Below are 14,298 nucleotides of genomic sequence, written 5' to 3' on the forward strand. Positions count from 1 at the left end.
AACTCAGAGCTTCATGTTTGCTAAGCTGGTGCTCTACCAATTGAACCACGCCTCCAGGCTTGTTTATGTAGATTCTTTTTTTTATTGTGAAAATACCATACAGAGGGGTTACAATTACATGGGCAAGGTAATGAGTGCATTTCTTATCAAGCATTGTTGCCTCCTCCTTTGTTTCCCCTTCCCATCCCTTCCCATCTCCAAGCCCCCTGCCACACCAAAATTATAAAGTTCATTTTTCGACATAACATCTTGTACATCTCATTGTTGCAATGGGTCCACCTGTATCCCTATTTAAACTATTTGTTTTTTCCCTTCCGCTCCACATATTATACCAACATCAAATACAGTGAAAAGAGGGTTATACCGTGGGGGAGCAACATACAAAGCAACAAAGAAATATATTATAAATATGTTCGAAACAATAGCAAGAAAGAAAAAACATTTGAGTCCTCCCATGGTTTTCCTTATTTGCAATGACTAGTATATGTCTGAGACAAACAGAAATGGTCAGAAAAGTTGATGTTAAGCGAAATGAACCTCAAGATAAGGACTCAAATGTTTTTGCTGATTCTTTTGAGGTAGGGTGTTGCAAATTTTTCTTCCCAGGCTAGGATAGAAACATAATCCTCCAGATCTCAGCCTCCAATTAATTTAGAATCTAAAACCATACTCTTTTTTAGCATTCTGTGTCCTTTGCATTCTGTGTGTTTACACTAAATATTTTAACTTAATTTTGCTTAAAACACACTTGTAATTGAAATAAAAGGCACACCCTAAAAACTGGATTTATGTGTCCTAGTTGAACATACCATTTAGAGAGACAATTTGTTTATGACAATGGCCTTCATCTAAGATCACAAAATACCTTCTATATATTCTGGGAACCACAAGGTGGCACTACTGAACAATTTGAAGTCTCAAGATAACTGTTCAAGAGGTGATATTAAGATACTTGTTCTAATAAATTAACAAGTTCAATCCAAATCACTTTGTACAACTACTTGAAGATTAAATAATAAATTAGCTATTAGAAGAATACTGTTTCCCTTTCATAAGATTTTTATTATAAAAATACTGTACAGAGGGGTTACAGTTCCATGAGCAAGGTAATGAGTACATTTCCTATCAAGCATTGTTACCTTCTCCTTTGTTTTTCCCCTACCATCCCTTTTTAGAACCATTGTCAGTCACTTCTAATGGGTAGATTATGAAAGAGAAAAATAATGACTTTGCAGTGGTGAAACCTGACAGCCATTACCTTGATAAAGTGGTCAAAGTTGGTGAGTCATAGTTTTACCATGTAATACTGATATGATAACAAAAGCACATTTCTACTCTGTGATACCCTTTCCCCAAATCCCTAAACTCTGTATAATTACAAACACCAGCCAAACCTAGCCTGAGCAGCATTATACAAAATATCGGACCAATACTCTTGAAAGATGTCACAGCTATGGAAAAAAAGAGGAAAACTGAGAACCTGTCACATACTATAGTTAGATAGAATGTTATATCGCAGTTTGGGCACTGAAAAGAGAATATTCATGAGAAATGTGAGGAAATTAGAAGAAAATCTATAATTTAGATTGTGAGCATTGTACCATTCTTAACTTCTTATTTTTGACACTAGTACCATAGTTTTGCAATAGGTTAACATTAGGGAAAGCTAGTTAAAGAACATACACTAACTCTTTATACTGTCATTGAAACTATGCTTTAAGTTTAAATAATTTCAGAGTAAAAGTTAAAATGAAATGATAGGCTAGGTGCTGGTGCCTCGTGCCTATAATCTTAGATACTCAAAAGGCTGAGGACTGTTTTGAAGCCAGTCTGGGCAGAAAAGTCCCTGAGACTATGTTCAGATAACTAGCCAAAAGCTATAAGTGTAGCTGTGGCTCAAGTGGTAGAGCACTAGCCTTGAGCAAATAAGCTAAGGAACAGCAGGTCTCTCTGAGTCAAGCCCCAGAACTGGAACAAAAGTAATGAAATTAAAATTTAAGATGAATTCCTGGAAGTGGTACCTTCACAGCAACAATTCATCATTATCTAGTATCTGTATTCACCAAACTGCTAACAAACCATATATAATAGTATATTGGCCCATTACATGATTCCAAGATACAGAGTATAATTTATTTGTAAAAAAGTGAATATAGTTTTGAAAATCCACATTCGGATGTGTTGTCTAATAAAACAGAAATGACTTTGTGAAGTTTTTAAATGAGAATCAACTGCAGATCATGTATATCCAAATAAGCTATACAGATTGCCAGCCATGATGACCTCATCTTGATATAAATCTTCAAGTAACTAATTTATTTCCACATAAGTTCACAATTTGAAATTCCACAGGGACTTGAAGTCGGTAGGACATTGTTCAACCTGGTACAGCTAAACAATAAAATTTTCTGCTAAAGGACTACCAAATGAGCCATTTTGTTTAAATATAACATCATAACACCAAACTGAAAACTTTGTATTAACATACCTAGAATATGTTTACAAAGTAGCAACAACAAAATAAAAGCTCTGATGTCAAACCTGTATTGCTCAGTTTAAAAATTGTAAATCCATAATTTACACCTGACATTTAGGATAAAATAACTTTGCAAAAGCCATCATTTTTCTAATAAGAAAAAAATCTTCCAGAACTTATTCCTTTTATAAATATTTTACTTCCCTTATTCAGGAGATATTGACAGTTTAAACACTGTTAAATTAGTTATAAATCACTCTCCTTTTTATTGTGAAAATACCATACAGAAAGGTTACAATTAGATGGACAAGGTAATGAGTGCATTTCTTTTTTTTTTTTTAATTTAATTTTATTTTATTTGAGAACTTACTGTACAGAGGGGTTACAATTACATGGGCAGGATAATGCGTACATTTCTTACCAAGCATTGCAGCCTCCTCCTTTGTTTACCCTTCACCTCCCTTCCCAGCCTCCCCCCTCCCCCCCACCCAATCATACCCCCCCTCCCCCCCCCCCGACATTGTAAAGCTGGTTTTGACATGAAATTTTGTACTTCTCATTGTTGCAACAGGTCCACCTGAATCCTTAAACGACTTGTTTGTCCCCGTCTCCTCCACATGTTATACTGACATCAAATATAGTGAAAGCGGGGGTTACACTGTGGGGGAGGGACATACAAAGCAACAAAGAAATAATCTTATAAATGCGTTAGAAACACATGCATGAAAGAAACAAAAACATTAAAATACATATTTGAGGGTTCGTTTTCCTAACATCACATTCTCTGACTTTTTCCGCTTGACTCATACCTATACTAGATATTGCAAATAAGGGAAACCATGGGACCTATGTTTCTTTGGGCCTGGCTTACTTCACTTAATATAATTTTTTCCAAGCCTTTCCATTTCCTAACAAATGGGGAAATGTCATTCTTTCTGATGGAGGCATAGAATTCCATTGTGTATATATACCACATCTTCTTGATCCATTCATCTACTGAGGGGCATCTGGGTTGGTTCCATATCTTAGCTATGGTAAATAATGCTGCAATAAACATAGTTGTGCTGGTAGCTTTAGTGTGGCCTTGTTTGTGATCATTTGGGTAAATGCCCAAAAGTGGGATTGCTGGGTCATTGGGGAGCTCTATGTGGAGTCTTTTGAGGAACCTCCATACTGCTTTCCAAAGTGGTTGAACAAGTTTACATTCCCACCAACAATGAAGTAAGGTTCCTTTCTGTCCACATCCCCTCCAGCATCTGTTGTTGTTAGAGTTCTTGATTTTTGCTGTTCTAACTGGAGTGAGGTGATATCTCAATGTTGTTTTGATTTGCATTTCTTTTATGGCTAGGGATGTTGAACATTTCTTCATGTGTCTATTGGCCATCCTTCTTTCTTCTTCAGAGAAGCTTCTCTTTAAGTCTTTCGCCCACTTACTTATTGGGCAGTTGTTTCTTTGAGGATTTGTTGTTGGGTGGTGTAATTTTTTGAGTTCCAAGTATATTTTAGATATGAGACCCTTGTCCGTTGTATGGCTAGTAAAGATCTTCTCCCAGTCCGTGGGCTTTCTATTGATCTTGCTAGCTATGTCATTTGCCCTGCAGAAGCTCTGCAACCTTATACAATACCATTTGTCCAACCTTTCTTTGATTTGTTGTGTTTCCGGGTCTCTATTCAGAAAATTTCGGCCTGAGCCAAGGAGACCCAGGGTTTCTCCTATTCCATCCTGTAATGTTTTCAGAGTGTCTGCTTTGAGTTCAAGGTCTTTGATCCATTAGAGTTGATTCTGGTGCAGGGTGATATATAAGGATCTAGCTTTAGTTTTCTACATGTAGTTAACCAGTTTTGCCAGCACCATTTACTGAAGAGGCTGTCTTTCTTCCATTCTATTGTTTTAGCTCCCTTATCGAAGATTAGATGGCTATAGGTCTGTAGGTTCATTTCTGGGTTTTCAATTCTATTCCATTGGTCCTGAGGTCTGTTCTTATGCCAATACCAAGCTGTTTTGATTACTATGGCTTTATAGTAGAGTTTGAAATTTGGTATTGATATTCTTCCAGCAGTGTTCTTTCCGTTGAGGAGCGTTTTTGCTATTCGGGGTCTTTTATTGTTCCATATGAATTTTTGGATTGCCTCTTCTATTTCCTTGAAGAATGAGGGTGGAATTTTGATAGGTATTGCGTTGAATTTGTAGATAGCCTTGGGAAGTATTGCCATTTTCACGATGCTAATCTTTCCAATCCAGGAGCATGGGAGGTTTTGCCATTTTTTAAGTTCTGTGTTGATTTCCTTTTTCAAGATTTTAAAGTTTTCATCATAGAGGTCCTTCACTTCTTTAGTTAAGTTAATTCCTAGGTATTTTATTTTTTGTGGGGCTATTACAAATGGAGTTGCTTTCCTAATTTCAGCCACACCTTTCTCATTGTTGGCATACAGAAAAGCCATTGATTTTTGGGGGTTAATTTTATAACCTGCTACTTTGCCCAAGTTTTGAATCAGCTTGAGTAATTTGGGAGTGGAGTCTATGGGATTCTTTAAATACAAGATCATGTCATCTGCAAAGAGGGAGAGTTTTATTTCTTCTTTCCCTATTTGGACCCCCTTTATGTCTGCATCTTGTCTTATTGCTGTAGCTAGGCATTCTAATACTAGATTGAAGAGAAGTGGAGAGAGTGGGCATCCTTGTCTTGTTCCTGAGTTAAGAGGAAATGGCTTTAGTTTTTCACCATTGAGTATAATGCTGGCTGTAGGTTTGTCATATACAGCCTTTATTGTATTGAGGAATGTTCCATGGATTCCTAATTTTTCCAAAACCTTCATCAGGAAGGGGTGTTGGATCTTGTCGAATGCTTTTTCTGCGTCTATTGAGATAACCATGTGGTTCTTATTCTTGCTCCTGTTGATGTGATGAATAATATTAATTGATTTGCGTATATTGAACCAGCTTTGCATACCTGAAATGAATCCAGTTTGATCGTGGTGTATGATTTTTTGGATGAATTGTTGAAGTCGGTTGGCCAAAATTTTGAGAAGTTTTGCATCAATGTTCATCAAAGAAATGGGTCTATAGTTCTCTTTCTTTGATGAGTCCCTGCCTGGTTTTGGGATGAGGGTTATGATGGCTTCATAGAATGTGTTCGGTAGTGAGCTTTCTCTTTCAATTTCATTGAAGAGTTGGAGGAGAATTGGTGTGAGCTCTGCTTTGAAGGCCTTGTAAAATTCCGCTGTAAAACCATCTGGTCCTGGACTTTTCTTAGCTGGGAGGTCTCTTATTGCTGTTTCTATTTCAATGCTTGATATGGGCCTGTTAAGATAGTTTAACTCATCTTGGTTTAGTTTTGGGATGTCAATATTTGCTAGGAAGAGGTCCATTTCTGTCAAGTTCTCAAACTTATTAGCATAAAGTTTTGAGAAGTATTCCCTTATAATGTTCTGAATCTTGCTTGTTTCCGTGGTGATGTTTCCTTTCTCATCTCTGAGTTTATTAATTTGGGTGTGTTCTCTTCTTTTTCTGATAAGATTTGCTAAGGGTCTGTCAATTTTGTTAAGTTTTTCGAAGAACCAACTCTTTGTTTTGTTGATTCTTTCTATAGTTTTTTTGGATCCTAATTCATTTAATTCTGATTTAATTTTGATTATTTCTTTCCGTCTACTGGATTGGGGTTTATCTTGCTGCTCTTTTTCAAGGAGGTTTAGATGTGTCATTAAATTGTTAGTTTCAGATCTCTCCAATTTGTTGATGTAGGAGCTCAGAGCTATAAACTTGCCTCTGAGTACTGCCTTTGCTGTGTCCCAGAGGAGCTGGTATTTTGTGTGTTCATTTTTGTTGAATAGCATGAACATTTGAATTTCCTTTCTAATCTCTTCCATGACCCACTCATGATTTAGCAGTGTGTTGTTCAGCCTCCATGTGATACCGGACTTTCTTTGGTGGCTTTTGGTGTTGAGTTCTAATTTTATTCCCTTGTGGTCAGAGAGAATGCAAGGTATAACTTCAATGTTTCTGAATTTAGACAAGTTTGCTTTGTGGCCTAAAATGTGGTCTATTTTAGAAAACGTTCCATGTGCTGCTGAGAAAAACGTGTATTCTGATGCTGCTGGGTGAAATGTTCGGTAAATGTCTGTTAAGTCTAGTTGATCTATGCAGCTGTTTAGATCTGCGGTTTCTCTGTTGAGTTTTTGCTGAGTTGATCTATCTAGTGGGGAGAGTGGTGTGTTAAAATCCCCAATAATTAATGTCTTTGGATCTATATGGGATTTGAGGGAAAGTAGTGTTTCTTTGATAAATTTGGGTGCTCCATTGTTTGGCGAATAGATATTTAGAATTGTAATATCCTCCTGAAGGAGAGATCCTTTAATTAGTATGTAGCGACCTTCTTTATCTCTTCTCACGAATTTTAATTTGAAGACTATTTTATCTGATATTAGGATTGCAACTCCCGCCTGTTTATGCGGTCCGTTTGCTTGGTAGATTTTGTTCCAGCCTTTAACATTGAAAATGTGTTTGTTTTTACGGGCAAGATGTGACTCCTGCAGGCAGCAGATAGAAGGGTCTTGTTTTTTAATCCAACTAGACAGTCTATGTCGCTTAATTGGAGAGTTCAGTCCGTTAACATTAAGAGATAGGACTGAGAGGTATTTGGGAGTTCCTGCCATGTTATCTACCTTCTTGGGGGCTGCAAAAACTGGGTTCTTCCTATGGTTCTTGGATTCTCAGTTTGGGTGCAGTTTCTTGGCCTTTATTGCGGTCTTGTTGGTTTTCTATGTGTAGGACATCTTTAAGAATCTTTTGTAGGGCTGGTTTGGTGGAGATGTATTGTTTCAATTTTTCTTTGCTATGGAAGGTTTTTATTTGGCCTTCAGTTATGAAGGATAGTTTAGCTGGGTACAGTATTCTTGGTTGATAGTTGTTTGTTTTTAGGGCATGGCATACGTGATTCCAGGCTCTTCTTGCTTTGATTGTCTCTGCTGAGAAATCTGAGGTGATTTTAATTGGTTTCCCTTTATAAGTGATTACCCTTTTCTCTCTGACAGCTTTAAGGATCTTTTCCTTGTTCTGAGTTGATCCTGTGTGGATTATAATGTGGCGGTGGGATGTCCTATTCTGGTCTGGTCTATTTGGGGTTCTAAAGGCTTCTTGTATCTGGACAGGCCTATCTTTTTGCATGTTTGGGAAGTTCTCTGCTAGGATCCTGTTAAACAAATTTCCTAGACCATTAACTTCTGTTTCTAGGTGCTCCTCTACACCCATTATCCTTAGATTAGTCCTTCTGATGGTGTCTTCCAGGTGTTGGATAGATCTATCATATTTCTTGGACTTGTCTTGTATGGTTGTGTGTTCTTTCTCTATAATATCTAGGCTGTCTTCAATCCCTGAGATTCGATCTTCTGCATGGTCTCACCTGCTGTCAAGACTCTCTACTTTGTTTTTTTATCTCTTTTCCTTCTAGTTGGTCAGCTTTGATGGCTTCAAGTTCTTTGTTGAAGCTCTGGTTTAGGTCTTGTATGAATTTCTTTACTTCCTTGATTTGGTGTTCAGTGTTTGTCCTCAAATCACTTAGTTGATTGGTTATGGTTTCTTTGGGCTCCCATTCCTTCTGTTGGGTTCCATTCAGCATTCCCTTTGTGGTCTCCCTGACTTCCTTCAGCTCTTTGTTAATGGATTCCATGAATGCCTTTAGTGATCTTTGTGTATTCTCTACCTGGTCTCTCAATTCCTGTATTACTCTTTGATTAGCTTCTTCCCGTTCGTGGGATTCCTGCAGATCTCTTTGAGTGTTCTCAGCCTGCTCATGCCATTCCTCCCTTTCTCTTTGAGTATTCTCAAGTTGTTCACGCAAATCCTGTATCAGTTTTTGAGTAGCTTCCTCACGCTTATGATATTCCTGTATAAACTTCTGGGATGCCTCCTCTCTCTCCCTATCACGCTCATACAGAGTCCTTTGTACGTTGTCAAACTTTTCATTTATCATGTTTGCCAGCAGTGTTTGTAGAGCTGTTTGGGAACTCTCCTCTGGATTATTCATTATCTGTTCTAACCCCTGATTATCAAGATTGGGAATTGAGATACCCGAATTTGCCATTTTTCTTGTGTTTTCCCGGCTTACTCTGCCCATTTGAGATGAAGATAGCACCAGTTTTGTGCTAGAACACTATCTTAAGGCAACCATCAACCAAAGTTTGCATTTGTACAGTCAATAGTCTACAGATACAATCTAGTTCAACAGATACATCTATTCGACATCAAACAACTATATGTTAAAGGGCTTCGAACCTCAGAGAAGAATTTGGAAAACCAGAAATTATTAGGGTTAGGGAGAGATGTGGGTAAAAAATAGGAATAGATTGGTGTGGGGAGGCACAGGGAGAGTTAACTATGTCCTAATCACAATGCAGGAAATAGGTTGGGTAGGATGCAAGTAGAGAGAGAGAAAAAAAGAAGAAAGGGAAAGGGGAATGAAAAGAAACCAGAAGAAAAAAAAATAGAAACGTAAAAATTAATGTTATTTTAGAGATTAAAAGACCATCTATTTATAGAGGAATATGAATATGTTGAGAGAAAGGGAGGGACATAGAGGAGATGTGAAAAACTTTAAAAAAATGCTTAAAATATTATATAGGTATAAAGAGGTAGTACTGCTATTAATGAATTTAAGTCTCGGAGGTTTTGAATTGAGTAATAAGTTTGTGGATTAAGTGTGTACACAATGGGGGATAGGGTCTACTGGTTAACTACGGGTTTATCTGAGGATGTGCAGGACAAGAGTTAAGTCACATAAAGAAGAACAAAGAGGAAAAGATGGAAAGGATAGGAAAGTGAGAAGAAAAGATCAGAAGTTCAGTAGAGCTAGACAAAAAACAAAAAGATAATTAAGAATGAAAGAAAAAGAGAAAGAAGACAAGAAAAGAAAGGAAAACACACATTCACGTATTCCTAAAATAAAAATTATAAGAGGAGAAAAAAAAAAGTTAATGGAAAACAATTATTTTTTCAGAAGAGGCAAAAATTAAAGATCAATAAAAGTTTTAGAAAAGCAAAAAAAATTTTTTTTATATATATAAGGTAACAAAAAACGAAAAAAAAACAAAACAAAAAAAAGAAAAAAAGAAAAGAAGAAGAAGAAAAAAAAAGTTCTTTGATTTTTTTTTTTTTTTTGGGAGGGGTGGGAAGAGTCCTGTATCTCCCTTTTGTCTGTAACCAGAGTCTGGTTGGAGTCTCTGGTCAGCTTGAGGTCCTGTGGCTTGATTGGTTTCTTAAGTCAGTTTGTTGGAACAGGCAGAAAAATGCTCTGCTTTACCCAAGATTTTGAGATCCCCCTCCCAGGTTAGTTTACTGGGAGGCTGATCTGCTTTGAGAATCACAAAAGAGGGGGATGCAGTGATGAGGCTAGGTTCTGGGTAGAGTTGAGGCCTTTCAACAAACAGTAGCTTTTCCCTGGGGCTATTTTGTGAAAAAAACTCACAGCACCCAGCCTCTGGAGCCATTCTCAGGGTTTCTGTTTTTCAATTGATTGTGGTGGCTGCTAGAGGGAGGGGCAGCCTCTGGCTCTGGTTACCCGGTGAGGAGAGCCACTCCAATGGCTGGCGCCTGAGCTGGGTGACTTTTCCCTGGATGGAACTGAGTCTGTGAGGTCACTTCGCCGTTAAGTTCTTGTGACCTGCTAAATGACTAGTTTTATTCCAAGGCCTGAGCTGGAGCTAGCCGCTCCTCCGAGCTTTGTCGGTATCCAAGATGGAGATCACCGGTGCTGGGGGGGGAGGGGTGGCCTTCCCTCCTCTGCTCCCAGAGAAGGAGTGAGGAAGTGGGGCTTCTACTCACGCGGAGTCTTGGATCCCGGGTCGTCTCTGGTCTGCAAAGTGCAGGATGAAGTTGTCCGCTCCTTGTCGGTTCTTGCTGGTGTTGAGTAGAATCCGCTCGTCCACTGCGTCTGGCTCCTTCGTCCCGGACTGTGTCTCAGGTGTGCCCCCGCGGCAGTGGTCGCTGCCGCGACCCTGCCGCCGCAGCAGCAGCTGCTGGCAAGCGCTCAGATGTGTCTGCTTGGCTTCCCCTCTCTTGACTAACTCTCTGTCCTGTGATGGCACACTTGGTGTGATTCTCTGGCTTGGGACTGTTCACTGGAACTCTGAAACTGTTTTCTATGCAAGAGCTTGTTCAGATTCCAGCTTCTCCTCCGCCATCTTCCATGAGTGCATTTCTTATCAAGCATTGTTGCCTCCTTCTTTGTTTCCCCTTCCCATCCCTTCCCATCTCCAACCCCCATACCCCACCCAAACCCCCACTCTAGCCCCCATGCCAAAATTGTAAAGTTCGTTTTTCGACATAACATCTTGTACATCTCATTGTTGCAATGGGTCCACCTGTATCCCTGTTAAACAATTTGTTATTTCCCTTCCCCTCCACAAATTATACCAACATCAAATACAGTGAAAACAGGGGTTATACCATGGGGGAGGGACATACAAAGCAACAAAGAAATATCTTATAAATATGTTAGAAACAATAGCAAGAAAGAAAAAACATTTGAGTCCTTACCTTGGGGTTCATTTCACTTAACATCAACTTATCTGACCATTTCTGCTTTGTCTCAGACATATACTAGTTATTGTAAATAAGGGAAACCATGGGACCTATGTTTCTTTGGGCCTGGCTTACTTCACTTAATATAATTTCTTCCAAGTCTTTCCATTTCCTAACAAATGGGGCAATGTCATTCTTTTTGATGGAGGCATCAAATTCCATTGTGTATATATACCACATTTTCTTGATCCATTCATCTACTGAGGGGCATCTGGATTGGTTCCATATCTTAGCTATGGTAAATAATTTTGCAATAAACATAGTTGTGCTGGTAGCTTTAGTATGATCTTGTTTGTGATCATTTGGGTAAATGTCCAAAAGTGGAATTACTGGGTCATAGGGGAGCTCTATGTGGAGTCTTTTGAGGAACCTCCATACTGCTTTCCAAAGTGGTTGAACAATTTTACACTCCCACCAGCAATGCAATAAGGTTCCCTTCTATCCACATCCCCTCCACCATCTGTTGTTATTAGCGTTCTTGATATAGCCATTCTAACTGGGGTGAGGTAGTATCTCCATGTTGTTTTGATTTGCATTTCTTTTATGGGTAGGGAGGATGAGCATTTCTTTATGTGTCTATTGGCCATCCTTCTTTCTCTCACAGTTTGGCCAGAGAAGGATAAATCACTCTTTATATGGTAATTATGGAAAATTTCATGTGAATGTAGGTGTAGTGAAAGGATATTTGCATAGTACCACATAATCAGTTCAGAAAAGTGTTTGGTAAAATACCTCCTTTTATTATATTAAGGGAAGTACTTCAGACCCAAAGAAACATTAGGTTGCATAGTTTCCCTCATTTGTAATAGTAAGAATGTGCCTATAAATCTACAAGTAAACCCAATGGATAGTAAATGACAAAAAATTCTTCTTGGACATGATAAATTAAACAGGACTGTAAACATTCACACAGTGAGACTGGAAGAGGATATTCTTAGAAGAGGATTACAAGGGCTCAATAGCTATGTGCATATGATCATATAAAATGATGCATATAGAAATCAACTCCAACATATGGAAACAAGAAGTTTTTTATTTTACTTTTTGTGGTTCTTTTTTCAATTTTCCCATCTTTGTTTCTGTTTTTGATGTCTGTACCTTTTTTATTGTATGTAAGATCATCTGATTTGGGGAGAGGAAGGGGAAGCACAGAAATGGTGAGATATAGGGTGAACTAAATCAGCAGTGATACTAGAAATGACTTATACCACTTGTGGAGGAGTGGAGTTGGGAGGGAAAAACTGAGAGAAAAAGACTGAAGTGGTAACACTGTTCAAAAAAAAATATACTCATTACCTGCTTTTTGTAACTTTAACACCTCTGTACATCACCTTTACGATAACAATGAAAAATTTAAACAAAATACCTCCTTTTTTATTATTGTCAATTGAAAATTTACACTTTTCATCTGGAGGCTTTGGTGCAATCCATTCCTAGACAGAATACATTGAAATAGCAATAACTATAAATGGTCGCTATGTCCAACTTAATGCAAAGATAAAATCAAAATCCAAAGGCTTACTTGAATTTTGTTTTTAGTGAAATGGGATTTCTGCAAAATGTTGATAATTTAATATTTCTCCTTTTGGCATATGCCTATGTTTCTTCTGTATATAATCTTTGTTTGCAGTATATTATGTATTTGACTTCATTTATTTTTTATTTTTATATTTTGTCAGTCATGGGGCCTGAACTCTGGGCCTGGGCACTGTCCCACAGCTTTTAGCTCAAGGCTAGCGCTCTACCACTTGAGCCACATCACTTCCAGCTTTTTTCTGCGTATGTGGTGCTGAGGAATCGAACCCAGAGCCTCATGCATGCTAGGCAAGCACTCTACCAATGAGGCAACTTCCCAGCCTGTATTTGGCTTTATTTAATTTTAGGTTTGTTTGTTTACCTTATTTTCTTTTAGATAGGTTGATTAACAAGCTAACATTTGTCTTTTATCCCTGCTCTTGGTTTCAGGGACTCCATGAAAAGACTGGCGCATTTACGGCTGTTAAAGTGATGAATGCCCGTAAGGTAAGGCAATGGTACATTTTGCCTGTATTTTACTTCTTTAAGGGCCATTTGGAGATGAAACAGTTCAAAATACTTTGTTTTTAATTCATTGTTTTATATAGTTCATTATGTTATCTCAATTCATTATAATTATCATCTAATAGTTTTACTTATTAGTATATTGTATTTATTGAATATTATATTTCCATATTTAAAATACTTCACTGACACTAAAAGTTCTGTATATTTTGGTATTCTGTAACAATAGAGAAAATATCTGTATTCTTTGTTATTTGAAGTTTGCTTTTTTGTTGTTGGAGAGAGCAAAAACGGTATTTCCACTAATAGTGTGTTAATATTTCTGTGCACCAAAATAGTATTCCTCCTCCAATGATTCTTTCTTAGAATTGAGGCCACTAGATTCTCTATGACAGTTAGAGGGAAAGACGTTATCAGAGATTCATATATTTTAATGTATTTCCTGACAGATAAGCAAGAGACACCATTGAATTGGCCCTATCCAGGCTAATAGTCATAAAATTGTGCTATGATTCACAACATATTGTCATAGGATTTGCTAAATACTGATTCATGTCCTCTTACGCATGAGTAACTCATTTTCTCAAGAAAATATTAACATGAATATGGTAAAGCTCAGGAAATTTTTACTTCATTATATCCTAATGGAAAATTTTTGTTGGAAAAAATAGATTTCATGGAACTGTTGTCAATATCATAAACTGTTATTTTCTAATTTCTGCTGGAAGTGAATTGTTGAAATGATTTTTGTTTTGCCAGTAAATATCAAATGGTGCAAACCAATGGAAATTTCAAGGGTTTGGGAGTTTTAAAGATTTATTTTGCTTTACCAAACCACAGTTTCCAAATAATAGACCCTCTTTTCTTTGCATTTTGTTGTTTACTTTTTTATAGTGTGAAAATACTGTACAGAGGGGTTACAATTACATGGGCAAGATAATGAGTACATTTCTTATCAAGCATTGTTGCCTCCTCCTTTGTTTCCCCTTCCCATCCCTCCCCCTGTTCCCCTACCGAATCCTCCCCCCCCTCACCCCCCCACCAACCTTGTAATGTTCGTTTTTCGACATAACCACTTTCACATCTCATTGTTGCAATGGGTCCATCTGTATCCCTATTTAAACGATTTACTTTTTCCCTTCCCCTCCACAAATTATACCAACATCAAATACAGTGAAAGCAGAGGTTATTCCGTGGGGGAGGAACA

The 14,298-nt window shown here is 37.7% G+C and overlaps 1 protein-coding gene across 1 annotated transcript in view; it reads left to right on the forward strand.

Moving 5' to 3' along the window:
* The window catches only part of Nrk (Nik related kinase), a 136,752-nt gene that overhangs the window by 51,264 nt on the left and 71,190 nt on the right, over positions 1 to 14,298 (forward strand). The window contains exon 3 of the mRNA XM_042688214.1: positions 13,017 to 13,073. Within this exon, the coding sequence (XP_042544148.1) occupies positions 13,017 to 13,073 (57 nt within the window). The remainder of the gene's footprint in view (positions 1 to 13,016; positions 13,074 to 14,298) is intronic.

Source organism: Dipodomys spectabilis, unplaced genomic scaffold (assembly GCF_019054845.1).
Source record: "Dipodomys spectabilis isolate Male_0828 unplaced genomic scaffold, ASM1905484v1 ptg000113l, whole genome shotgun sequence".
NCBI classification, from domain to species: domain Eukaryota; kingdom Metazoa; phylum Chordata; class Mammalia; order Rodentia; family Heteromyidae; genus Dipodomys; species Dipodomys spectabilis.